The sequence below is a fragment of the Triturus cristatus genome, chromosome 1_2 (genome assembly GCF_964204655.1).
Source record: "Triturus cristatus chromosome 1_2, aTriCri1.1, whole genome shotgun sequence".
Lineage (NCBI taxonomy): Eukaryota > Metazoa > Chordata > Amphibia > Caudata > Salamandridae > Triturus > Triturus cristatus.
In genome coordinates, this window is record NC_140580.1 from 83,860,012 (window position 1) to 83,887,001 (window position 26,990).

The window sequence follows — 26,990 nt, forward strand, 5'->3', positions numbered from 1 at the left end:
AAGTGAGACAGCCATATAACATATAAAGGAGCAACGCATCATTACGCGATGACCATAAAAAAACTGGTGTGAAAGGTATAATTCCAAACCCAGTAAAGGCCTTCTGTTAGGCCCTCAGTGCTGCCGGTACCAGTCTTCTAGAACCGTACAACACAACATGGCTGCTGCCAAGCAGAGACACGATTCTGCCCTTTTGCTGCTGAGCCAAGCTAGAGCAGGGGAAGGCAGAACAATAGGTATCCTGTCACAGAGAGGTGTGACCACCTCCCAGACAGGGTTTAGTGTATTGGGGCCGGGTGGGAGTGCTTGCCAGCACCAATCAGTCTACTTGAAGGGCACATTTGGTGCCCTCCTTGCATTGTCCAGTTCAAACCATCTCAGGGAGCCGTTGGCTCCCGCTCTGACATGAAACTGGGCAATGGACATGGGAGTATCCTCTCCACTGCCCAACCCCTCCCCGGGGAGAGAACCCTGAATCGCCCCAACCCTTTCCTTAGGGTACTTAAAGGCTTACCTGAAGGTGGTACCCTAGATTCGTCATGGGGCACGATTCATTTCAGACACCATTTCAACTTCGACTGTCTGGGCACTCTGGACTTCGCTGGGCTTCGCTCTGGGCATCAATGCTGCAACCGGGAAGACTCCAGCTGCTCCTGATCTCTTTGCTCTGCTCATCTACAGCAATGTCCGTGCCTGTGCTTCATATAGGAAACCTTCCAAGGCCTGTGGGCATTCAAGACACCTGAAGGAATCTCCCGTAAAGTGAAGGATTCATTTTCCTACATCTGCAAGCCCCGCAACCAAGCTGACCGGTCTGCTGATCCTGGGCTCTCACGGGTTCTGAAAGGCTCAGCAACACAGGTGGTGGTTCTTCACATCCCTCAAGACCTGCCCTGTCCTCTCACCAAGTTTGAGGCCAGTATACCTTGTCGGTGCCGCAGGAACCAAACCCCTGTGCAACGTGTCGACTTGCTGGTGCAAAGGCGTGTTGGCTTCCTTCCATCAAGATCTTCGGGCTCCAAGTAGACCCTTCTCAAGCATCTCCAGAGGCCAAGATCTTTGTCCTCACTGCATCACTTGCACTGTGGGCCTGCTTCTTTGGTGAGCTGCTCGAGGTCCTCTTAAGACTCCAGTGTTGAGGGTCACCTTTGAATTCTTTAGGACAGCTTGTGAATGGCTCCTGGTCTTCCACAGCATTGCCTGGTCCTCACAGCTGCAGCTCCAAGGTCACCATCATCTTTCCTGCAACACCCGACATCGGTGTGCACTCGCCTTCCAAACCCCCTGGTCACTCCTGAGTGACCTAGACTCTGTCCCCTGAGCTTGCAGGTACTCTGCACCCCGAATCCACTTTTGGGTTCCACCGGACACTTTCACCTTCTCCAGCAGCGGCATCTTCCCGAAGTCTTCCACTGAGTTTGACGACAGTTCCCAACGCCACTTCACACCTATGCACCCCGGCTTCCCTGGTGCAGGTAAACTGGTCCAAGGCTATCCACAGGTGGGGTGGCTTTCCAACCTCTTGTCTTTCCACTGGGTTTCTTCAGGGTCAACTGGTAAGGGTCCTCTTTCTTTAAAACTGCAACCGTGACTTACATGTTGATTTGTACGGAGAACGCGGTCATGTTCCCACACTGCACATGACCTCCGTGGGTTCCTAGATACTCACCTTGGGTGGTTCCTTTGGTCTCTGACACTTTTACGTCCTCTGGATATATTCTTGACTTGAGTCGTGGTTCGCATACCACTATTTTAGTATATAGTTTGGTCCCCCCCTAGTGACCACTGTGTATTCTGTGCTAATTACCTGTTTCTATTGCAAAGTATTGTAGGTATTGCGTATATCTCTGAGTAGGAGATATCTGTATGTGTCAGTGAGTGCCTTATAATAAATACCTATTTTTATAAATACATTGTGTGTTTTTTTTCATTTAATCTATACCTATAAGATTGTATTCTGGTAAAACAAGCTGCTTTACACTCCTTCTGGACTAAACCTGAAGGCTGTTTTCCACAGCTACCACTTAGAGAGTTTTCTAAGGTTGATAAAGACCACGAAATTCACTGTAAGGGTTGTCTGGATTGGTGCAGGGAAAATTCCCAGACAAATTTAGACAAATAGTGTCAATTTTAATGACTGAAATTATACTAGAATGACAAAAATCCCACTGGTTGAACCGAAGGTAGTCCATTTCAAGGTTTTAGTGAAAATAGCACCTAAAAGCACAAAGCAGCACTCGCGTCTCGCAGTCATCTGGTGGCTCTAACCACGGGGCAAGTCACAAGTTCAGCCTGACCACGATGAAGCATGGGTCGGACACAGGGACCGGGTTAGATATGCTGAAAAGTTACCTTCTAAGCCAAGCATCATGGACCGTCATTGCTGTGGCTTCTTGTTGACTGTCAAGGAGGGTGGTCGTTGCTGTGGACAGTCATTGTTAGCATGAAGAGCAGGTTTTACCGGAGCTTCACATTTGCGGTTGTCACGAGCGCAGAGTCTTGGTGTGAATGGAGCCTAGACATCAGGATTTTCACATTTTCTTTAGGAGGAGTACACTCTGATGATGATGATGATGATTGAGATTTATGAAGTGCACGAATACTCCAAAGAGTGTCCCAGTGCTAAATGAGGCTGCTTACAGTAGTGCTGAGCGTCAAATCATGCTTATTGGAGGAGCCATGCTTTTAATTTCTTCTTAAAGTTGGCCATCTCTGATGTGGCATGAACTTCCAGGGGAACATTATTCCAGGTCAATTGCCCAAGATTAGAAAAGGATCTGCCTCCAGTCCTGGTCTGATAGCTTTTTGAAATATTGGCCAAATGGCAACGAGCTGACCATAAATTCCTGGGGGGCAGCGGAGCATAGGCACAGATCTTCCTCCTCAGGTACACTGGTTCTTTGTCATGTAATGGTTTATGAACCAGGACCAGGGTTTTAAAAGGAATCTTCTTTTTGATTGGAAGCCATAGAATCATTTTCAAATGAGGAGTCATATGAGTTAATGGAGAAAGGTTGAGGAAAATTTGCGCCTCCACATTCTGCACCACTTGAAGTCCATGGAAAAGGTCATCTGGAAGACCCAAGTAAAGGGCAATGCCATAATCAAGTCTGGAAGTTAGTGCTTAAATCACAGCATTCATCGCATCAACAGATAGGAGAGGTCATTCTTTTTTCAAAGATCGTAACAGCCCAAAACAAGAGCCAAACAGTGAATGGATTTCAGTTTGGAAGGTGAAGGCACTTCCATTTAAATTCCAAAAGGGGTAGCACCCTTAGGCCAGAACATCCCCCAAACGTCTGGCAAAATAGGGCCAAAAAAATCAATCTCCATTTTGTCAGGATTATATTTTAGTTGTCTGGTGGACAGCCAGTTAAATTCATTGAGAAGACATATTTTAATGGGTCTGAAGCCAGCCAAGAGTCCAGGTCCTGGGGGCACCTCTTGGGGTTCAGTACTCACTCCAGCAGGGGCCAGCTGAGCTCAGGTAGGTCCTGTTGCAGGTCCACATAGATCCAGTTGCAGAAGGCCAGTTGGCCAGTTGCAGGGAAGCCTCAGAAGCTTGTTGAGTCCCACTAGTTCACACAGATAATCAGTCAACTGACCCTTGGAGTACCCCTGGGTAGCCTGCAAGCAGGTCAAATCTTCCTTCTCAGGTAGCAAGGCAGTCTTTTAAGTAGAAGGGCAGCCCTCTAGCGGCAGGGCAGTTCTTCTTCTGTAACTTCCACAGATCCAGGAGTGTTCTAAGAGTTTCTCCAGATAATGAATATATATAACTAGGGTCTGCCTTTGTGTTAGTGTATCCTTGTCCTTCCCCACACATCTGGTGCTGGACAGTTGTTCCATCTTCCTTGTCAAGGCTCCAAATTGTCTGAGGGTGACAGGTTCCTCAGTGTGTGCATGAGGGAAAGCCCTTTCAAGTGTAGGTGGGGCTGGGTACAGACCCTCCCCAATCAGCTTGCCACCTAACCCCCACTTTGTATTTTTTTCTAATTCACAAATCTATGGGTAATGTAGTGTGGAAGACTCAGCAAATCCCAGCAGCAGAGCTATTCAGTCATGTGGCCCAGGATACTGGCAAAAGGCACAGATGGTTGGGACAAAGAACGGCCAACTTTCTAAAAGTTGCATTATCAGAATTTCAACTTGAAATCTGACTTTACCCTTGAAGAGGACTTTAAATGACAAAGCATTTGAGTGTAAACAACATATCTCTATCTGCTCCCCATCAAAGGTTATCACTTATTAAATGTCATAAGGGTAAACCAGTGTTAGTCAATGAGAGAGACAGGCCTTACAACAATGAAAAAACGACTTTAGTAGTTTTTCACTGCCAGGACATGTAAAACGTAGCTAGACACATCCTACTTTTTTAATGCAATGCACCCTGCCCTATGAGTCTTTAGGGCCTAGCTTCGGGGTGGCTTATAATTATTAAACAGAAAGGTTTAGGCCTGGCAAAATAGTTACTTTGCCAGGTCGAAAAGGCAGTTTACAGGTGCACTACTGGCTACAGTGACATACCTGAGACGTGTATAAAAAGCTACTTTAGTGGGTGGCACTAAGAGTGCTGCAGGCCCACTGGTAGCATTTAATTTGCAGGCCCTGGATACAGGTAGTATCATTCAATAGAGACTTACAAGTAAATCAAATGTGACCATTAGGTGTTGTACAATGTTACCATTTTTGAATGAGAGAGCACATGCACTTTAGCACTGGTTAGCAGTGGTAAAGTGCACAGAGTTATAAAGCCAACAGAAATAAAACCAACAAAAAAGGAGGTGTTTAAAGCAAAAGGTTTGAGAGAATGCCACACGGAAGATGTCAGGTCTAACACCAACCATCAGTGATAATCTTTGGACACGGGAAATAGCTAAGGAGCAGAGGCAATTTAAGTTTATGAACCAGGAAATTCAATTTTCATTCAGCTGCATCCTAATAATTTTCTGGTGCAGACTCTGGGGCTTATTTACAAGCCCAGTGTGACACCGGAACATCACTTTTTGTGATGTTCCGGTGGTGCACAAGGCTTAGATAAATCTACAAGGCCACGTAAAGTCACCTTGTGTGGCTTTTCATGGCCTTGTAGATGTGGAGTGAGGCAACGCAGCAGAAGTTGCTGCATTGCCTCACTTTGCGTCTGGGAGGCATGCCATGGGCGTTGCAGTGGGTGTTCCTATGGAACGGTCATAGGTTTTGTCACATTCCCAGATTTACAACATGGTGTAAATCTGGGAATGCATTAAAATCATGCGCCTCCCCAGGAGAGGCGCAAGGAGGAGTTATAACATGGTTTCTCATCGTTTTTTCATTTGTACATGTGCGCTGCATTCTGCAGCAAACATGGAAAGAGGAAAACACCTCCAATGATTGTTTTTGTGCATGAAGGTGTCCCTTCCTGCACAAAAACGATCATGCCAACAACACATGCGCCCTTGCACCATGGTGCACGAGTGCCTGCATTGGTGCACAGCTGCTAATTGTGCGCCGGTGCTGGCTGAAAGGAGAGGAATGCACAGTATCTTGTAAATACGGTGCATTCCTGCCCTTTCGAATTAGCGTAGGGCAGGACAGCAACATGAACTGCTGCCCTACCCTATGCCAATTCTTTGAGATTTGCCCCTCAACACTTTGGCAAGCTGTTCCCGTAGAACGTGGGTGTCAAGAACATTTCTTTTAATTCTTTAATTTAGTAGGAAACTGAAAACCTTTCTTTTCACTCAATACGTGAGAACATAACTCATGTATCAGCACCTCCAACTCATACCTAATGTGTCTGTATCCATATGGCCCTAATAGCTTATGTTCCCTGTGCGCTTCAGTTTCTAGATCACTCAGCACCCCATTCCCCGTTTCTGAACCCCTTTATGGCTACCCTTCTCTCATCCTTTGTCAACTGCAGCTCTTCATTGCTTTGCAAAGATAGTTCTGCTTCTCTGCAGTTGTTTTCATGCAGAGCATAATACCACCCTTGTCTGGTGAGAATGAAACTATAGGAGAAAACAAAATGAATGATAAATAAATTGTTGCACATTTCAGAAGCTGCTTCAGACGACAGTGACTCCTTCTGCAATACAGTGATGTAAACGAAAGGGAAGATGAAAGTATGGAATTCATGTCAGCAATAGGGACGGAAAATAAACAAAACTGCAGTTCTACCTACCGCTCTCTGGTGTGGTATAAAAGGGGGGTGTACCTGTAAAAAGCACAAAATAACAGGTTTGCGTCTATAATTATCACAAGTCGTCAAATAGCATATTCATGTTTATTAATCACCTCCCGTATCTTGCCAACCCTCAGCACTCTGTGAATACGGAATCTAAATGCAGTGCCCTCCAGCCATGCTTGGCCTATCTACTACTCCCAAAGTCTCTCAACTACTGCCATGTGCTCTGCCTGAGGCATGGAGTCCGTGGGATGAGATTGGGTCTCCTGCCGCTCAAACTGATGGGCTATTTCTTGACCCTAAATGGAAAAAGCCAACGTATGCCTTTCCATCCTCTTTCCTATTAAAGGTATTCTGACGTTCACATGGACTTCCAGTGGTCGCGTTATGTCACTGCTTCTTGGACGTGGGGTTTGTGGTACATTTGAGGGAAAGATTGCTGTGCGTGAAAACATACCTGTTTCTCTCCAGAGAGTCTTCATAATGCAGAGTCCATGCGCGATACTTTGCGACTTTTCCTTATCAGTGTGCTTCTGCTCTAAAGGAGGATCAGAAGGCTAGGCCACCAATGGGCTCTGAGGGCAAAGAGGGGATGTCCTGCCTCTGAGGCGGCAATACCTGACATTTTCATTGGTTTTAGCGGGTATATACTTCCCCTGAGATTTGGAAGAGAGGGGCCATCAAATGCCATTGGGATTGAGACCCCCTGCCCTGCACCAAAGAGTGAGAGTGAGAGCTCTTCCATAAACTTGTGGGACTTCTGCTCTGCCACCCTGAGGTGCCAGTGTCCCGTTTGGAGGCGGGGGGTGGCTGAGGGGCTCCTCTCAGTTGGCTTCAGCGGCAGAAACCTGTGGCTTGCCAGCCGCCAGCCGCCTGCCCCTGAGAGCCAGATCAGAGCAGTGAATTCCCACTCTGTTTAAGGTGGGACAACTGTCGGAGATTTTTCTGCCTGAGACCTCTACGTAAGTGGGCTTGAGAAGGAGCGGAGAAAAATGTCCCTTGTGCACAGATATATTATTTCCTGTGCATCAGGCACATTTCTTTTTCAGCTGTACAGAACGTATGTCTGCTGCAGCAACGGATGCACTATGGGCAAACAAAACCCTGGCAGGCAAGTACCAATCCCTAAATGAGGCAGCAGGTGCTCCACTGCGGGCACGGGGATGAGGTGAGGGCACCCAGTGATCCACCCGCTGCACTCTAGTCAATACGCCGAGTCTTCTCCGCTGAGCGGACTCTGTTTGGTACTTACTGCTCCTGCTTATGGAATTTAAGAAGGGAATTATGAGTCTCAATAAGACATTGCCATTGCCACTCACTCATTCTTTCTGTGTAATGTTTTGAGTTTTAAGCACCACCAATATACAGAATGATGTTAACAAGGAAACAGACATCGCAACACAAATGGGCGAAAAAGAAATGTGAGAGGATTTCCTCCATCAAATCAAATCATGCACTTCATTAACTTGGTCTCAAATCACTTCGTACTTGTGCCCAATGCCTATTATTTCACTTTACATTTTTGTTGAAAATTAGGACACAAATGTGCTAAGAACATTAATTGAGTTTGGACCATCAAATGTATTCCATCAAAGACAAGCACATTTCTGTTAGCATGTGAGACTAAGTTACCAGAATTGCCAAATAAATATGTATAGAATTGACACAGTATGCATTGAGATCGTCAAATTAATGTTTTGTTTTTCAAAAGTGATAACAAAGTAACTAAAAGAACCACCCAACATGCATACATATAAAGGAAATTATTTTACAAAATAAAGTAGAGTAAGAGAGCACGAGCAGAAAAGATAATCCTACTTTATTTCGTAGAATTCTTCAAAACAGTCCAATACATACCCAAATTGACGGAACGTTCACCAATGGTAAGCGTTTCCCGTAGATACTAGATTGGCCTGTTTGTTCAACCAAGGTTCTACTTTTCAAAGCCTTAGATTTTTTTTTTTTGCTGCAATCAATGGTCTAAAAACAAAGGGGCTCATTTATGGGCCCCTGCGTCACTTTTGCGCCGCCGATGCGTCACTTTTTGTGACGCACCAGTGGCATAAAACATGCGCCATGTTGCGCCATATTTACAAAGTGACGCATCTAGGTAGATGCGTCACTTTGTAAACCCCTGCGCCACATTATACCTGCGCCAGGTATAATGTATGCAAGGGGGGCGTTTTGACACAACAAAGGGTCGTAGAAGTGACGCAGTGAAATCTACGAGATTTCACTGCGCCACTTCTAGTGTGCAAATGCGTCAATTTCTTGCGCCTGCCTCACAGCAGGCGTAAGACTGACGCAGGCCCTTTCACATGGGGCTTGCCCCATGTGAAAGGACACATTGCTGGAGTTGCGTCACTTTTGTGACACACTCCAGCGATGCGTCACTTTTGCGCCTACAGATACGTCAGAAATACTGACGTATCTGTGACTCCTTGCGACATGATGCGTCATACTGTAAATATGACGCATCACTGGAGTCGCAGGGAGGGCGCAGTGAAAAGTGGCGCATCACTGTTTTCACGCAGTGATGCGTCACTTTTTATAAATGAGGCCCAAAGTTATCTTCATGAGAGTTTCTTTGACCTTTCTGAAAGCAACCCTCCTTAATGTTGACCTAGGTGAAGATTTCATCAGAATGACAAAGGCCTTCTACTCAAATCCTCAAGCATCAGTTAAAGTTAATGGCTCTCTTTCCTACCCCTTTAATTTCAAACCTGATACGAGAAAAGGATGCCTATTGCCCCTTCTCCTGTTTCCCCTAATGAGGGAACCACTCCTCACTTCCTTAAAATGAAACAATAACATTCTGGGGATCCCTTTCCCCTCTGGAGTTATAAAAGGTGTCGCCTACACAGATGATGCTTTACTTTTTACAGAGGTTCATATTACGGTGGGTCAGAATTGAGACGGTCAAGATGATGGTAATGCCCGAAGTTAATTTTTATTACTAGCATTCTCCCTGTTCGAGTTTCTAGCTCCTTCTTTAATACTCCTGCTAGAATCATTGTAGACTTTGCTTGGAAAAACACCCCTTGTATGTTGTTAAAAAAACCTAGATTAAATAAAGACAAAGGGGGTAAGGATTTTGATAAATACCAAACAACATTCTCGAGCCGACAAGGCGCCTGGTAGTTCTCATCTGAACAAAACAATTCTCAGATTTGGCTACCTAATGGAGTAGATCTCCTCAAACCCACCTCCTTATAGCCCTGCCAACAATAACATTACCTCCTCCCAACTGATCATTCTACTAGCATATTAAATAACACTGTGTTCGCCATTCTTAAAACTCGATAAAAAAACTTACCACATTTGCAGATCAACATTTGCTTCTCTATCAAACTTGATGGTAATGTAATTTGCTGGAAAAGCTAGGCAAGTAATGGTATTATCATAATAAAGGACTTAGGCACTACAGATAATCCCAAATTGTTCTCAATACTCTGAAGTACAAACACCTTAAGGAAATACATTTCTGCAAATTTTGAAAATTGCAATCCACTGTTCGCAAACTTGACAACCCAGACACATCCAGCCTGCCGGTGTTATTTCACAAACTTATGAAACAAGGACATATTACCTTCAAGACTTACAATCTACTCTCAGCATCTACAACCCCTTTAAAATGGCACATTGTCACAAATTGGAACAATGTGGATAAGGACTCAACTGCTACTACCAGTTCAACTTTGACATGGCAAAAGATTTTTCGCTCCCCTTTGTAAGGGAAAAATCTCACCCATACTCGCAGACTTTGGATAATCTACAAAGCATTTTGGACTCAAAAGCTCCATAAACTAGGACTTATTGATTCTCAGCTGTGCTTGAATGGCAACTCAGAAACAGGCGATTTACCACTCATGCTTCTACACTGCAAACACATTCTCCCACTCAGGGATCAGATTCAGAGTTTGATACGGATGTTGTTTAATAGTAGCTTTACTATAGATTGCGCTACTGTTTCACTTGGCATATTTGTATCTACAACCACACCTCCCCTCAAAGCATCAGACCTTCTACTTATCAACCAGGCGCTAATCTTGGACATCAAACTAACCATCTCAGAGTGAAAAAAAGTGCCTCGAACAAATCTTATCACACTTAGTAGGCATGGCTTTGTTTGTGAGAAGTGCTGAGAACAATATACATCATTCGACAAACTCTTTCCTCCCTCACAAGAGTATTTGGGATGTTCTACACGTCTATGTCAACTCACGCAAGCCACCCTAGAATCTCCATCATTATTTAGTCTCCCTTTTAATCACAGAGGGACCCCCACTGTTTTCTACTCTGTTGATACTCAAACTCACAAGCCATTATCCTGACATTAGCCGTTCCACTCCCCGTAAATTGCTATCATATTCCCCATCACTCCTCCACCCTTGCTCTCTCGTCTATCTCTTCTGTATTTTTGGCTTTATCTATTACAATTATACCAAATGCCATCCTCATGGAAGTATAGTATAGCTGTCACCACTGCTATGCCTGGTCTGTAAAGATGCTAACTTGTTCCATCCCTCAATGGTTAAAGACTTTTTTGGTACTCAAATGTTTTTTTTCAGCTTTGTACACTTAGGGGATATTTATTGGTTTTGCAAGGATTGTTCAATAAGCATCCATATGAAAATAGGTCTCAGGAGGGGTAGAGTTCCGTACTCTGGTAGCCCTGGCAAATATCCTTGGGTTTTTAATCCTATAATCTGAAAGTCTCGCCTCGAAAACAGACACACACAGGGCCCTCCATACAAACTGGATCCCACACCACTTCCAATAACTGACGAGCTAGAGACATGCGCAGTCCACCAATACATTATAATCATCTTGCGATCTCGAATTTAGTGCACTTCAGGTTCCCCCATAGGATGAGATTTGCAACAGTACTTTAGCTGTTGCTAACTAGTTTACAAGAGGGCAGGGACAGCTGGGGGACTGCGGTGCAATAACTTACAGTAAGCGAGTGTCAAAGCGGGAGTGGGGCAGAACTTGCAAATCATACGTGTTGCTGATTGCTACAGGGCCCTCTGCTTCCAGGACAACAGAGATAATATCGCGGAAGGTATTCGATATGCTTCTTAGAGCACCCATTTGCAGCCTGTGAGGTAGAGGGCTGCGAAAGCTCTGGGCCGAAGTCCCCTCCCGTCGACACCTCTCTGTCTGCTGCATATCAGTGGATGCAGCGCTAAAGGGCCTGTCTGCCTGTTGCATATTAGAGGGTGCAGTGTTACGGGGTCTGTCTGCCTGTTGCAGATTAGAGGGTGCAGTGTTACGGGGTCTGTCTGCCTGTTGCATATTAGAGGGTGCAGTGTTACGGGGTCTGTCTGCCTGTTGCAGATTAGAGGGTGCAGTGTTACGGGGTCTGTCTGCCTGTTGCATATCAGTGGATGCAGCGCTAAAGGGCCTGTCTGCCTGTTGCATATTAGAGGGCGCAGTGTTACGGGGTCTGTCTGCCTGTTGCAGATTAGAGGGTGCAGTGTTACGGGGTCTGTCTGCCTGTTGCAGATTAGAGGGTGCAGTGTTACGGGGTCTGTCTGCCTGTTGCAGATTAGAGGGTGCAGTGTTACGGGGTCTGTCTGCCTGTTGCAGATTAGAGGGTGCAGTGTTACGGGGTCTGTCTGCCTGTTGCATATCAGTGGATGCAGCGCTAAAGGGCCTGTCTGCCTGTTGCATATTAGAGGGTGCAGTGTTACGGGGTCTGTCTGCCTGTTGCAGATTAGAGGGTGCAGTGTTACGGGGTCTGTCTGCCTGTTGCAGATTAGAGGGTGCAGTGTTACGGGGTCTGTCTGCCTGTTGCAGATTAGAGGGTGCAGTGTTACGGGGTCTGTCTGCCTGTTGCATATTAGAGGGTGCAGTGTTACGGGGTCTGTCTGCTTGTTGAATACCAGCAGATGCAACAGTACATGATCTGTCTCCCTCTTGACTCTACGAGGGTAGTGTTATGGCCCTGACTATCTCTTGTATATTGTGGAGTACAGCGGTGCATGGCCTCTCTACCCCCATAACAATATAGTGCTGCGCGCCTCTCAGTAGTGGGTAATTCCAGCAGACTGCAATACGCCTACCTGTGGAAAGCTCTGGAGTGGCCGTAGAAGCTGTAAAGGAAAAAAAGAAACTATGAATGATTACAATTGCGAAAGCCCTATCCACTTTAAAAAAACTTTGAATTGGTGATTACTGTTTCTCACGCCTACCGCTGGCCAACCCCCCTTCTGCAGGCCCCGTTGCACACACATACTCTAATGCCACCAAGAGCCCTTCTCCTGCCTGCGGATACACAACGACCGTCAGATGCCTGTGCGCGAGCCTTAACAGTCATCGAGATACTGACGGCGGTGCCCGAGACAGCGCCAGCAAGAAGGTGTTTGCGTCACTGACACTGAATCATGGGGCCTCGTTTATGAAAAGTGACGCATCACTGCGTGAAAACAGTGATGCGTCACTTTTCACTGCGCCCTCCCTGCGACTCCAATGATGCGTCATATTTACAGTATGACGCATCATGTTGCAAGGAGTCACAGATACGTCAGAATTTCTGATGTATCTGTAGGCGCAAAAGTGACGCATTGCTGGAGTGTGTCACAAAAGTGACGCAACTCCAGCAATGTGCCCTTTCACATGAGGCAAGCCCCATGTGAAAGGGCCTGCGCCAGTCTTACGCCTGCTGTGAGGCAGGCGCAAGATATTGACGCATTTGCACCCTAGAAGTGGCGCAGTGAAATCTCGTAGATTTCACTGCGTCACTTCTACGATGCTTACTTACGTGGGAACGCCCACCCTGCATACATTATACCTGACGCAGGTATAATGTAGCGCAGGGGTTTACAAAGTGACGCATCTAGGTAGATGCGTCACTTTGTAAATATGGCGCATCATGGCGCATGTTTTACGCTTTTTGTGCGTCACAAAAAGTGACGCACCGGTGGCGCAAAAGTGATGCAGTGGCTCATAAATGAGCCCCCTGGGTCTTTGAACAGCTTTTAACGCAGACATTTATGTCGATGCTTTGTGTTGCAATACAGATTTGTGACTAATGGACGTAAATCACCATCATTAGTGTACTCACAATAGAACACTCAATAACACCTTATGACAGAGTTGTGTCCTGCAGAGGAGTAAGTGTCAAAAGTGAAAGGGAGTACAACAGGATACCCTCACACCTCTCATCAGGAAACACCCTGAGTTCTTACTTCACAATTGTCCAAAACAAATGAGATATGAAAGCCTTTATCTTCCCCTGGCTCCAGAAAAAAAGATTTCATAAGAAAAAACTGAAAAAATATGCCTGCTGTTCCCAGAAGAAAGTGAGGGGTGGTGGGTGGAGGAACATTCCCAACATATGGTGCAACTTTTTTCCACGGCATGAGAGAAAATTAAAATGTTTAATCAAAGCAAAGTAGAATTAGGGGCACATTTCCCATAATTGCATACAGAGCGGCTATAAGAAGGTGGAGTATTATGTGGTGATGTTGGTTAGGCTTCACCATGCAATACTCTCACATAATCACAAAGATAGCTCTTGGATTCACAATAATAAATCCTTAGCTCAGGCCTGGCAGTGTGGCAGAGAACAGTCAGGCTTTACTATAGGAACATGTGTTATACAGTTCAAAGTATCAACATGGACAATCAATAGCTGACACGACTCGAAAGAATTCTGACACCATTTTATAAAAAATAAAGCATATTTTCATATAGATTTAGACACCAAAATGCATTGAATCAGATAAGTACAACCAGAGTTATGGATTTTAGAATTAATAGTAAAAGCACTAGTGGCAATCGGTCACTTGCAGGTCGAGTTGTGTGGAACTTAAGGAGGGTGAAAGTGACGTGGGTCCCAGGACCAAGCCACAACACTCAGTTCAATTTTACCTGGCTCGAGAAGCCCGGGTGGAGAGTTGTCCTAACTGTCCGTGGTGCTGAAGCGGGAATGGCGGGGGAGCTGGTTTTAACACTTACACAGTTGTGGTGAGAAAACAGTAGCAAAAAGTTGACAACGAGGCCACTGCCAACGTCAGATGAAAGTGTTGCGGTGTTCCCTCGAGTGCAGTACCAAGTAGAGGTGGTGGTTTCTGGATTGATCACCAACAAGCCTTGGCAGTGGTAAGGTCAACAAGAAGTTAGTTCGACATCGTGAGGTCTGGGGGGAAACGGTAGCTGCCTGAAACTTGCTGGAGGTCAGGCCTACTTTACCACAATGCACTGGACAATCTTCTTTTGAGTGATCCCTCAGAGGACCCGATGTACAGCAATTCTTTGGTTCTGGTATGTTGTTTTTACCTGCGATGTGCAGGAGACTAGTGCCACTAGTCCAGAGGAGTCAGGCATTGCCTTTGGCTACCAAATGAGTGCCTCTGTCTGGGGGAACTGGTCTTTGATCTGGGACGAGTCGTAGTCATGCAGTTTCAGGAAAGTTGCCGCAGAGTATCACGGCTTTGGTTTATGCAGCACCTCTTGTCAAAGACTCAAATCTCTCCTGTGCCCTTTGATGCAAGTCAGATTAGAACTGAGGTCTGGTGTCAGGAGTGCTCCTTAAATTCTGGATTTCAGGGTGTTAGGGATGTGGGTGTAAGTAGCTAATGGGCTATCAGCCTCAATGGCTAATCGTTCAACCATGTCCGGTGGTGTGTCACCTTTCCTAACAAGAACCCTCTACTCTGCCACTTTTAAAAATGGCAGAAACCTTTGTGAGCTGTACAAACCAGTTGGCACACCATAGAGGTGTGGCTAGCCTTCTGGGGGTGTACACCTCCTGAATACCTAATTATCCTGCCTGTCAAAGTGCAAATGGCCTGGGGGTGGGAAGAGGGCAGTTTCCTTCTTTGGGAGATAGCTTGGTTATATATCACAGGCGGTGAAGGCTTTGAAGCTCACCTTCTTGACAAGCCACTTCACTAGCCATCCTGTTAGGAAGGGAGGTGTGACCTCCTTCCCATCCAGACCATGGTTTCTGACTCCTCGGAGAGTTCACACCTCCTGGCAGCGGATCGGATTCCTGTCTTGGCAGCAGCAGCTGCAGGCTGGCAGGCAGAGCACAGGAAAGGCTAGGGCAACCAGGTGGGCAACCTCTAGAGTAGCCACTTGGGTGATTCCATATCGTCCTCAATAGGAGAATCATGTCGGGGTGATGAGGCACATTGTTTGATACCAAAGATTACATATTTTGGAGGTACCATAATGTAGCTGGTGACCTCAAGTGTGCCCGGATGCCAGCCTATGTTATCCTATGAGCCACTGTCCACTTATAGTAGTCCTTAAGGGAAAAGGCTACTATGGGGACATATATGCATGCACTTCAATTTCAATATATTTATTAAGCATTTGGAACTCTAATGAGGTCCACCTAAGATGTACATGAATAATCATAGAATAAACCCAGCAACCGTTAATACAATACTTCAATAAAACCAATCTATCTACACCATTACATCAATTTATACAAAGTTAAGCATAAAAAGACATAAAAGGTTTCCAAAATCGCCTCAAGGATATTATTTACACATCAATAAAGCCCTACAGTGTAGGAGAGCTAAAATATTCATACCATGATGTATTTTAGAACATGTACAAATAGATAGATTAACATTAAAAAGCAGTTTCATCTAATGGCATATTATAGCATAAAATGCTTCATATAGCAACAATAAAAACAAATCATTAAGTGCATCTTACAAAAGCAGTAGGGTAGCAGCAATCAAACAATTATCTCCTATACTAGAACAATAAAGAATCAGGTCCTGTTAAGTATAAGTACAATTAGGAAAGAGATCCTATCATAGTAGCACCATATATTTTATCTAAAGTGCATCAAAAAGCAGCAAAGACATTTCCCTTAAAACTTTTTTATGATGGGAAAAGGAACCTAGTTAGTGCAAACAGCAGAGAATTTGCAACAGTCATATATTTATAGTTTTCCGCAAATGAAAAAATAAATACACGAACGCAAACTAATAAGTTGTATAGCCAACCATACTCGGGGTCTAATAAAACTATTTAAAATATATTCATAAACTCCCTAAAAAAGTTTAAAAGTTTAGTGCATACTATTTAATTTTTTGCACAAAAGTGTAATTCTCTAGCTGATGTAACATTTTTAATGCCATTCTGGATAAACATTGGACGTAGCTACCTGAATCGAAATGTGGTCAGAGCCGGACATACAAACAAGACATGATCGAGATTCTGAGTAGCCTGATTACAAAAGTTACAGTTTTTTCCACCTTCCCTATTAGGTGACCAATTTCCGATTAAATCATTTAGGGGTAAGAGGTTCATGCGGCAAAGAGTAATCCATCTACGAATACCGTGGCTTAAGTTCCACAAGAGATATTTCTGAGAAACTCTCGGGGAAGCATTCTTAACTATTGTTTCCAGTCTTGCCCTCATTCCGCAAATACTAATATCTCTCTGATAGCTAATTAAGCCACTAGAAATCTTTAAAAAAGATTTTAATTCTATGAGAGATAGAGGTAACACAAAATCCTCTCGCACATTAAAATGTTGCAGTGCCAAGAAGAAATCATTACAAAAAGAGTATTTATACATTTGTCCATCAAAAATGTCCTGTTGGATAAAACTCCTCAAAGAAAAAGGTTCACTGTTCTTTAGTTGATAACCCCAACGAATTACCCTAGCTAGACCTTGTGAAAAGGAGCTTACCAAGCCAAATTCTAGCCTAATAGCCGCTTTTGGAACTACTAGTGTATTCAAACGACATAGTTTACAAAAAATTTGACCTTCGATCTTATCCAAAAAGCTCCATTCACTTACTGGTATAGATTCAATTGCATATAACAGGGTAGGGGGAATTTTAGTTTTAAAAACTAAAAGCAAGTGCGAGAAATGTATTTGACCCATCGTACTTAATAGACCGAGGCCATTTGCATGCGACGTTGCTTTAGAAGAGCTATGATCAATATGGGAACTAACCCTCATAGTACTTCAAATAACTTTCCCGAGATGAAGGTAGGAATCTACAATCTCCAATTTTTCAGGACCAATTCTCCAATTAAAATTACAAGCTTTTCTGTTTTTTCCTTGTTTTAAAACCAAGACCATACTTTTAGAAACATTTATTTTCAAAAATTGTACAGAAGTATAGTTCTGTAGTCGTGACAATTTTGTATTCAAACCTACAGGGGCCAGCTCCATAATTACAATATCATCTGCATACATAAGGCAAGAAAAGGAGCGGCCACCTATGTTTGGCGCGTCTCCATCCGTTAAGGAAAAACAATCCGGTAGATCTCTTACATATAAAGAGAACAGTAGAGGTGCCAATAGGCAACCTTGTTTCAGTCCATTTTTCGTAGTAATAACTGAAGATAGGCCCTGAGTTCCCCCCATTAAAACCCAGCACCATGTTTGTGAATGTAAAGCAACAACTAAGGATAACAAAGTAGGTGGTATACCCATTTTATATAACTTTTTCCAAAGAAGTGGCCGATCTACTTCATCAAACGCAGTGGAAATGTCTAGAAATGCTACATAGAGATTTGTTTTGCGAAAGACCGTATATTTCTCTTCTATTAATTTCAACAAGCAGATGTTATCTAGAGTGGAATGATTTTTCCTGAACCCTGCTTGCTCAATGGGGAGGATTTTCTCCTCTACTACCCAGTCAGTAAGATTTTCGAGAATACTGCGGGCGAAGATTTTCCCTACTGCGTCTAATAAGACTATTTGTCGGTGGTTACCTGGAAAATGTCTTTCGCCCTTTTTGTGCAGTGGAATTAGAATACTACCAGACCATGATAAGGGGGTCCGCCCATACCGATAGCAGTGTTCAAACAAGGGGGTAAGATATGTTGCCCATAATACAGGCTCTTTTTCATGATGGACATGGGGATTTCATCGGGCCCATTGCCCCTGAAGCTCTCATTTTTTTAATCAATCTAACGATTTCTTCCTTAGTAGGGGAATAAACTGAAGTTTCTGAGGAGGTCATTCGAGATAAGTCGGGTAAAAGGGATATTTAAATCCGCGGAATAAAGTTCTACTAAGTAGGATTTCCATTCTTCTTCATTTATTGGAATAGGAAGAGATTTAATTCTAGTGCCACAACTTTCCGCAATTATTTCCCAGTATCATTTTGAATTATTTTTGGCCGCAGCTTCTTTTAATTGAACCCATTCATAATCCTCCTTTTTTTGTTTTAATGAGCGTTTTTTCCGTTGTCTTTTCCTCTTTAGTAAACCTATTAATCTATTTTGTTCAGTAGAGTAATTCCCAAATTGGGCCCTTCCTAGTTTGTTTAAAACCCTATTTATTTGAAGTAATGGATTAGAACCTACTCTCTGCTTAATTTTTGGGTGAGAAGATTTACAGGACAAAAATATAGAATTTATACTATGACTATAAGATTCTAGCAAATTATTTTGGGGGTAATCTTGAAATTCTGCTACTATAAACTGCTTATCAGCTATTAAAACGGTTAGAAACTCTTTTAATTTCGAGATGGCTTGCACTTATATATCCTCACCTTTAATATAAGGCACCCTGCCTCCTGGGTTCAGGAGGCCTTCCTTAGGGATGAGTGGCATATATTAAAAATAGTGCTATGACTTCTCCTCACATGGTGAGGACAAAGTGTGAGGGCGAGATTACGTTTGAGCAATTTGCACTGCTCTTGCACTCTGCAATGGCAGGACTGCTGTCATACTTGGGTCACCCAGTGTGGCCCAAACAGTGCTTGAGGCCTTTAACACCCATGTCATATGACCCACTGGTAAATATACTATGGTCTTATATGGGGGTTAAAGTCCTTGCAATTGTCCTTGCCAATTCAAATGTATGAGTTTTAGGGAGAGAGCACTCGTACTGGGGCCTGGACCTCAGGCTCCAGTGAACTTTCAGAGTTGTAATCATCAGCATTGGAGCAAAACGTGTGGGGGCGGTGACCATACAAAAAGGGCACTTTCCTACAGCGGTGGAGCAAGGAATCTTGCTGCACTGCATTGCATGAGAGGGAGAGAGTAGAAATGCTCCATTTTTACAGAGACATACAGTATTTCTGCTCTGTTCTTACGCTGGTGCACAATGTGTTGCCTAGCACCAAAGCATGCACCCGTGCGCCATAGTGCAAGGGTGTCTGCATTACCCAGGTTCCATCAACGAATGTCATGTTGCCATTGATCTTTGTTACAGGTGAAATAGGCAGGACTTTTAAAAATAAGGGTTGTGAAGTTATGGACACTGCTTAAGCATTGAGATGTCTCCCATTGGAAACCTACTGGATCTCACTTTGTCAAAATGAAGCAGAGAGTCTCCTAACATTTTATCCCATCCAGATGATGACCCCATACCTTACTTAGTGGTCAAAACGTTGGCATATGCAATAAGACTATCAATAGATTTACACACATTTGTAAAATACTGACTCCCCATGTTAAAATGATCCTATGAATTTATTTTGACAAAAATCCAATAAGGGGAATATGCATTAGCCTCCAGCTTCAGTTCTCTGAGTGCTTAGCCATGAATGAGGTGTGAAGACTGCTTCCAGAGGAAAAGTCAAAGGCCTGGGTGTGGGAGGTATTATCGTTCCTCTGGCAGGATGACCATTTAGGCAGTGCCCAGAACCTGCTTAACTTCAAAGAGGCCTCCCCTGTCACAGATAAATGTTAGCTGACACCTGGGCATGCTATTTCTTCCTCCAGTCAGCCAGGCTCCAATTTCATTGGGGAAAGGATTGGACCCTGAGCTAGTTTGAGGTGACCCCAGAGAGTCACTCATTCCTTCTATACCGGAGGCCCACTATGACCCTTCAGTGGGGCACATCCGTATCCACACAGGGTAGGGCACTATCGACAAGGACCCTATGATCGTGGGTGTGCCAGTCGAAAACCTTGCCGGATGTATGCTGCCAAACTTTCCGAAGTCTCTGTAGGAATTGTAGTAATCACCATTGCCTTTGAAGGGAGGTCTGCAACTCTTTAGCGGGGAGTGCAGGCAGAGGGGTGGGCTTGGAATTATCCATGCCCTTTCCAACGCCCACCATTGAGGGGTGAATTAATTCCATTTCATCTCCTGGATGGCTCAGAATAAGCACATCCCAGAGGGGTCTTTCTCATACCCATCTGAGTTGGTAACACGGCAAGACGTACGGACAGTGCATACAATCATTTGCAAGGCAGAATGCTTTGAGCAAATGAGGAAAAGAATTCCACACATTCCACTGGCGCAAAATTGTGTCAGAAGATGAGCTACACATGTCTGTGTCCCTTTATCTAGCTGAAGAGTGCACCTATGGATGGAAAAAACTCCTCCGAAGGTCACTAGTAAAGAATATTTGCTTTATAATCTGGCTTTAGTTGTGCCTTAGTGCTAAAGTGTCTGACTTCTGCTCCTAGAATGAACAACAGTAACAGAGTGACTACCTGGAGAGAGAGTAAAAGACATTTTGAGAAAAGCACCAACTTGATATGCACCTATTCTGGGAAAAGTGATAATGTTATGAGTGCAACCAAATCTATAACTGAGAATATAAAACTAAGAAAATGACTGTACAGGAATTTTTGCTGAATATGAGTTTATGGCACATTAACAATAATTCTGCATGAGCCATAACATAAGATTGATTCAGGGAATTTGAAATTCTTCCTTCCTCCCAAGATATTAAAGTTGGATAAAGTAGTAGTTTTTTGTAGATGTTAACAGAGGGGCAACCCATGGCTCCGATTCTCACTTTAAATTAAAAAAAAATAAGGTTTCACTCTGTGGACATCCTAAGACAGCATTTGCTTTCATTGTATTCTAATAATGCCTGCTCCTCATTTCAACAAAAAGTACCATCATTACTGTTTTGAAAACAACCCACACATTTTGTGGGTTGTGTGGTCTCACAAAGTGAGTCAAATTCCAGCATGGCAGAAAATGGTGACTTGTTACTAGGGACATTTTCACAATTTTCTTCCTGGAACTCACTTGCCATAAAAATGGCGCGGTGACTGCCTATTGAATGTCACTGTGGTGACTAGTGGCAGTCCACTGGTGGACAGACCGCTGGTTCAAGAGCTTCTAATGGTAGAGCCATATAGGTTCTCTTGTCTCTTGTCTCAGGAGGACACCTGAGGCTTGAGCCGGGTGCATAGCTAGAGCGCGAGACTTAAAGCGTATTACAGAATTGTTTTTAAAAACTGTTGTATTTTAATTACTGCCACGAAATTGTCACTGCCATTTGCACATGAGGATTGTTCATGCGTTTTTGCACAGTTCGATCTTACGTGCCTAAACGTAGCCGCCATTTTAGGTGCCCTGAGGTTAGCGCTCTAGGCTTCCTCACCTGCCCCTATTTAGGTCGATGCTCTCGCGACCGCGCTGAGGACACCTGAGGCTTGAGCCGGGTGCATAGCTAGAGCGCGAGACTTAAAGCGTATTACAGAATTGTTTTTAAAAACTGTTGTATTTTAATTACTGCCACGAAATTGTCACTGCCATTTGCACATGAGGATTGTTCATGCGTTTTTGCACAGTTCGATCTTACCTGCCTAAACGTAGCCGCCATTTTAGGTGCCCTGAGGTTAGCGCTCTAGGCTTCCTCACCTGCCCCTATTTAGGTCGATGCTCTCGCGACCGCGCTGAGGACACCTGAGGCTTGAGCCGGGTGCATAGCTAGAGCGCGAGACTTAAAGCGTATTACAGAATTGTTTTTAAAAACTGTTGTATTTTAATTACTGCCACGAAATTGTCACTGCCATTTGCACATGAGGATTGTTCATGCGTTTTTGCACAGTTCGATCTTACCTGCCTAAACGTAGCCGCCATTTTAGGTGCCCTGAGGTTAGCGCTCTAGGCTTCCTCACCTGCCCCTATTTAGGTCGATGCTCTCGCGACCGCGCTGAGGACACCTGAGGCTTGAGCCGGGTGCATAGCTAGAGCGCGAGACTTAAAGCGTATTACAGAATTGTTTTTAAAAACTGTTGTATTTTAATTACTGCCACGAAATTGTCACTGCCATTTGCACATGAGGATTGTTCATGCGTTTTTGCACAGTTCGATCTTACCTGCCTAAACGTAGCCGCCATTTTAGGTGCCCTGAGGTTAGCGCTCTAGGCTTCCTCACCTGCCCCTATTTAGGTCGATGCTCTCGCGAAGGCGCGCCTAAGGCAAGCCCGTCTGCGCCCGTCCGCGGCCGGCCGGGGCAAGGGGCCACAACCCCTGACCAAAGAGGGCTAGCAATCCGCTGGAGTGCTCGACAACTTCGAGCTCTCTGCCCACCTCTCTCTAAAGCTTGTTTACACAGTCTGAAGGCAGAGGAGTCTGGTAATTGTATAGAATGTCAATACAACTGGCGCACCGAGCCCGCGCATAAGACCAAGAACAGCAAGCTCTTATGCGGCTTGCTCAATACTAGATCTATGCGGAAGCATAGCCTTGACATTTACGAGCTGCTTACAGATCTGCAACTGGATCTACTATTTCTTACGGAGACCTGGCTCGACCCTGACTCTGAGCCTGATATAATAGCCTCTCTCCCTATGGGATACGTATTGGCTCGCTCAGATAGGATGGTGGGCAGAGGTGGTGGAATAGCCATTGCTTACAAACAGCCACTATACTGCCAGCTCGAACCTCTTGCAATTGCTGACAGTGAGACGGGTGCCTTTTCCATCAAGGTCAACGAGGGAAACATACTGAAGGGCTTTCTGATCTATCGTCCTCCGGGTCCTTTTACTCAGTTCTCCAATAGCCTCATTGATGGCCTGACTGAGACCGCCTTACGGAGAGATAAATTTATGCTCTTAGGCGATCTCAACATCCATTGGGATGACCCGCTGGACAAAGGAGCAACTGATCTCTGTCAACAATTACACTCCCTCCAACTAGAGATTAAATCCAAAGTCCCCACCCATCAAAAGGGACATTTACTGGATCCTATCTTTGCGAATTGGGAAGGTATTGAAATTAAGGCCCCTGTTCCTGTTGCTTGGTCTGATCACTTCCTTGTTCCGTTTACATTAACCATCCCTCTGAGCAATAGCCATAAGAGGACCAACTCTAAATTTATGAGTCGTAAATGGACCGCATTCTCCAAAGCTAGGTTCGACATTGCCCTGTCCATGGGCGGCAAACCAGGAGGTGAGGATGCAACATCTGCTTCTGAAAGATTAGATGCTCGCATAAACAAAGCTCTCGATGAAACTGCCCCTCTCTACTATAATAACTCGCACAGAAGGCATCAGAAATTCTCCCCTTGGTACGGTAAAGAACTCCGTGCATTGAAAGCAGAATGTAAACAATATGAAAGACAGTGGAGATTGGCCTACCTTGATCAAGATAAACAAAGATATAAAGATAAACGCAGGAAATATCATACCGAAATTAGGCGGGCCAAAACTAAGTACTTCTCTGGTAGGATAGATGAAGCGAATAATTCTACCAAGGAGCTTTTTAAAATCTACAAGGAAATTGCTGTCTGCGGTGCCTCGATGGACCCGTCATTGGTCTCTGAAGATACCTGCAATCGTATCGCTGCCTTCTTTTCGGACAAAGTAGCTACCATCTACTCCTCGTTCTTGGGAGGGACGGAAAAGGGAGCAGCTTTCTTTGAGAGCAAATCAGTAGACACAGATACGAACAGTCTAACCAACTTCCTTGTCCCTCCCTCGAATGAGCTCCAGCGGATCTGTTGCTCGATTACATCAGGCTCCCCACGAGACCCTGCATCTCCTAAACTTCTAGCAGAGAGCATAGAGACCCTTGAACCATATATTAGTGATGTTCTAGATCTCTCTTTTAGCTCCGGCAGTGTACCTCAGAGCTGGAAACAGGCGGTAGTTCTTCCACTCCAAAAGAAGCCTAACCTTAGTTGGGACAGGCTGGACAATCTCCGACCCATCTCTCTCCTCCCCTATATGGCCAAAGTGGCAGAAAAGGTAGCCAATCTTCAATTGATGGCATTTGTGGAGAAAGCCAACCTGCTCCATACTACACAGTTTGGTTTCCGGGCCCACCACTCTACGGAACTTGCGTTACTCCTGGCCACTGAAACCGTTAGGAAAGGTGCTGATGAGGGACATACTATGGCCCTCGTCTTACTGGACCTTAGTGCAGCCTTTGACACTGTAGCACATTCCATCTTGCTACAGTGTCTCAACAAAGGAGGAGTTACGGGTTCTACACTTAGGTGGATCAAATCCTTTCTCACTGACAGGAACTTTCAGGTTAGGCAGGGAGAACATTACTCTCGTATGTTCCCTCTTAATCAAGGGGTTCCACAGGGCTCTGCCCTGAGCCCCACCTTGTTTAACCTGTATGTCTCTCCGATTGCCACCATAGTGGAAAGCCACGACCTCCAGTTAGTGACCTATGCCGACGACACACAGCTCATCATCTCGCTGTCACGGGCACCGGATGTTTCGGCATCCAGCTTCAGAGCATGCATGCAGGAGCTTGCTTCCTGGATGTCTACTAACTGCCTGAAGCTGAATGGGTCGAAAACTGAAGTGCTCGTGGTGGGGGGTGCACCGAGTGTGTGGTCGTCCGCATGGTGGCCAGATTGCTTGGGACCCGCACCTGTGCCGTGTCAACAGGCAACAAATCTGGGAGTGGTATGTGATTCTGATCTCGCCTTCACTGCCCAGATTAATCGGGTGGTTGGAACCTGCTTTGGCATGCTTAAAAGTCTAAGGAAAACTCTCGATCTGCTTCCAGTCAGCGCCAGGAAGACTCTTGTTCATGCCCTAGTCACATCTAGACTTGACTATTCTAATCTTCTATACTTGGGCGTGACAGCAAAGTGCCTTAATCGTCTCCAAGTTCTTCAAAACGCCACAGCTCGATTGGTACTGCGACTGCCTAGACGTACGCCATCTAAAGCCACCCTGAAGACTCTCCACTGGCTGCCCGTTAGGGAGAGGATCATCTTTAAGGCACTATGTCTATGCCATCGTATTATGATGAGCAGGGCGCCTACTCCCCTCTGCAATCTTATCACCCCCTACAGACCGGAGCGGTCGCTTCGCTCCTCGGGCACTGGACTAGCTGTCATCCCCAAATTTCGGAAAGCTCGAATGGGAGGGAGATCTTTTAGATTTCTCGCGGCCAAAAACTGGAATCTTCTCCCGGCAGAGCTTCGCCTCGAATCCTCAGAGAATAAATTTCGCAAAGCACTAAAAACCCATCTCTACCGCTCAGCACTGCTATGACCTTCTTCCTGATTCGCCTCAATTTCCTCTCAGCGCGGGGACACGCCGAGGTGCGTAACCATGCGCTTTATAAAATTCCATAATAATAAAATAATAATAATAATTGTCGGAAACCCAGCGGTTCCATCAAGTCTAGATGAAGCAAAGAAACACCATCTTTGGTTGGTATGGACTTCTGTCAATTTATATGGAGATTCTGCTATGCCAAACACAAAAGGAGTACTCTGGTCCAGCCTCAGGAGAAAGGGGCAGAGACTGGGTAGAGTACTGCTGTTGGTGTGTGGGAGATGCGCACTGCTGGGCATCTACCCGTTGAATGGACATACACTGTAATTTTGTTCCATAATGTCTTGAAGGTCTTTGTTCTGGGGGAAATGTGGGTGCTTTCTAAAGGAGGGAGAACTTTTACATTCTTCCATGATGTCAGTTAAGTCAGGAACCTTGGTCTTTTGGAACAGGGGCTAAACGTTTCCCCTGAAAGCCAGATGTTCCATATGTGAGGGGCTGAGCAGAACGCTGGAGAGAATGCCTTCCTTCTTTCCCTTCTAGCAACTAGAGCTGGCAGAGCTCTACTTGGTTCTGAGTGGCAGAAGAGGAATAATACAATACTGGCCATTCCCTGCCCACCAGATGTCCCGCCCAACATAGGAGGATCTCTGGTAGGTAGAAAATGTTTCTCATCCGTTGCATGGATGAAATAAAAAGGTGAAGTGTGGCTTAGGGCTGCAGTGCGAGACTAGCAGCTATGTAAAGCATTAGAAAAGTTTTCCTGCTGTTACATAAGTGATACATTATTAACACTTCTTCTTACAAAAAAAACTTCACCACATTCGACAAGCTGACAAAGTTTTAAAAAAGTTGCTATGTAATGTGCTTCGCAGCTTCGCACATTCCTAATGTTTTCTAACCACAGAACGTTCATGTATATGTAAATGGATGTGTAAATCCTAGACATACAGTTCAGCCTTCTAACTTTAGTGTGGTATTCCTTTGAGAAGGAATGAGCCAAATAGCCTCCGAATTCAATGAAGACTCTTGACTGGTGGTGAAGGACAGACCACGCGATCCAGCGCTGATCTGTATTATAGAATAAGATCCAGTGGATCTCAAGGTCACTTCAATTCAAGGTGTTTGTAGGAAAGAAGGATCTAATTTTTGGTTACGCCCACTTTTTGGCTGGTGCTAAGCTGTTTCTGACTAGTCTGACTGGGCGTAATTGTTATGGTAAGTACTTAGGTACATCCCAGATTGGATACTGGGGTACCCTTCTAAGTCCTTAGTATATGGTACTAAGCTACCCAGAGCACAGGTACCCCAGGGATGGCCCATAGGCTGAAGCATCTATTATGCCACCAATGGGAGACCCATTCAAACTGTCACTACAGGCCTGCCATTGCAGCCTGTGTAAGCTGGTGCTCACACCATTTACGAAAGATATAGGTTCCCTATATCTAGGGTCACTGCACTTAAAACCTATGTCACCCCTTCAGCAGGCCTTTTCAATCCTGAAGGCAGGGTGCTCGCTTCTAAGTGTGAATGTGCCCCTGCATGACCGGTACACCCTTACAGCCTTCGGAGTCCATTCTCATGGGTTGTAAGTGAGACAGCCATATAACATATCTAGGATAAGAAAACTGTGGTCTGATACGAATAGCAGCTCATTATCCGGT

The 26,990-nt window shown here is 44.8% G+C and overlaps 1 protein-coding gene across 4 annotated transcripts in view; it reads right to left on the reverse strand.

Annotated features, from left to right (window-relative positions):
- LOC146866845 (scavenger receptor cysteine-rich domain-containing protein DMBT1-like) overlaps window positions 1-26,990 on the reverse strand; it is a 398,665-nt gene that overhangs the window by 142,192 nt on the left and 229,483 nt on the right. For 2 of the 4 annotated variants that reach the window (XM_085602301.1, XM_085602285.1), the window contains 2 exons: window positions 12,235-12,264; window positions 6,164-6,196 (listed from right to left, as the gene is read on the reverse strand). In XM_085602301.1, coding sequence (XP_085458427.1) covers window positions 6,164-6,196; window positions 12,235-12,264 — 63 coding nt within the window. The remainder of the gene's footprint in view (window positions 1-6,163; window positions 6,197-12,234; window positions 12,265-26,990) is intronic. The other 2 variants (XM_085602310.1, XM_085602292.1) reach the window with 1 other exon arrangement.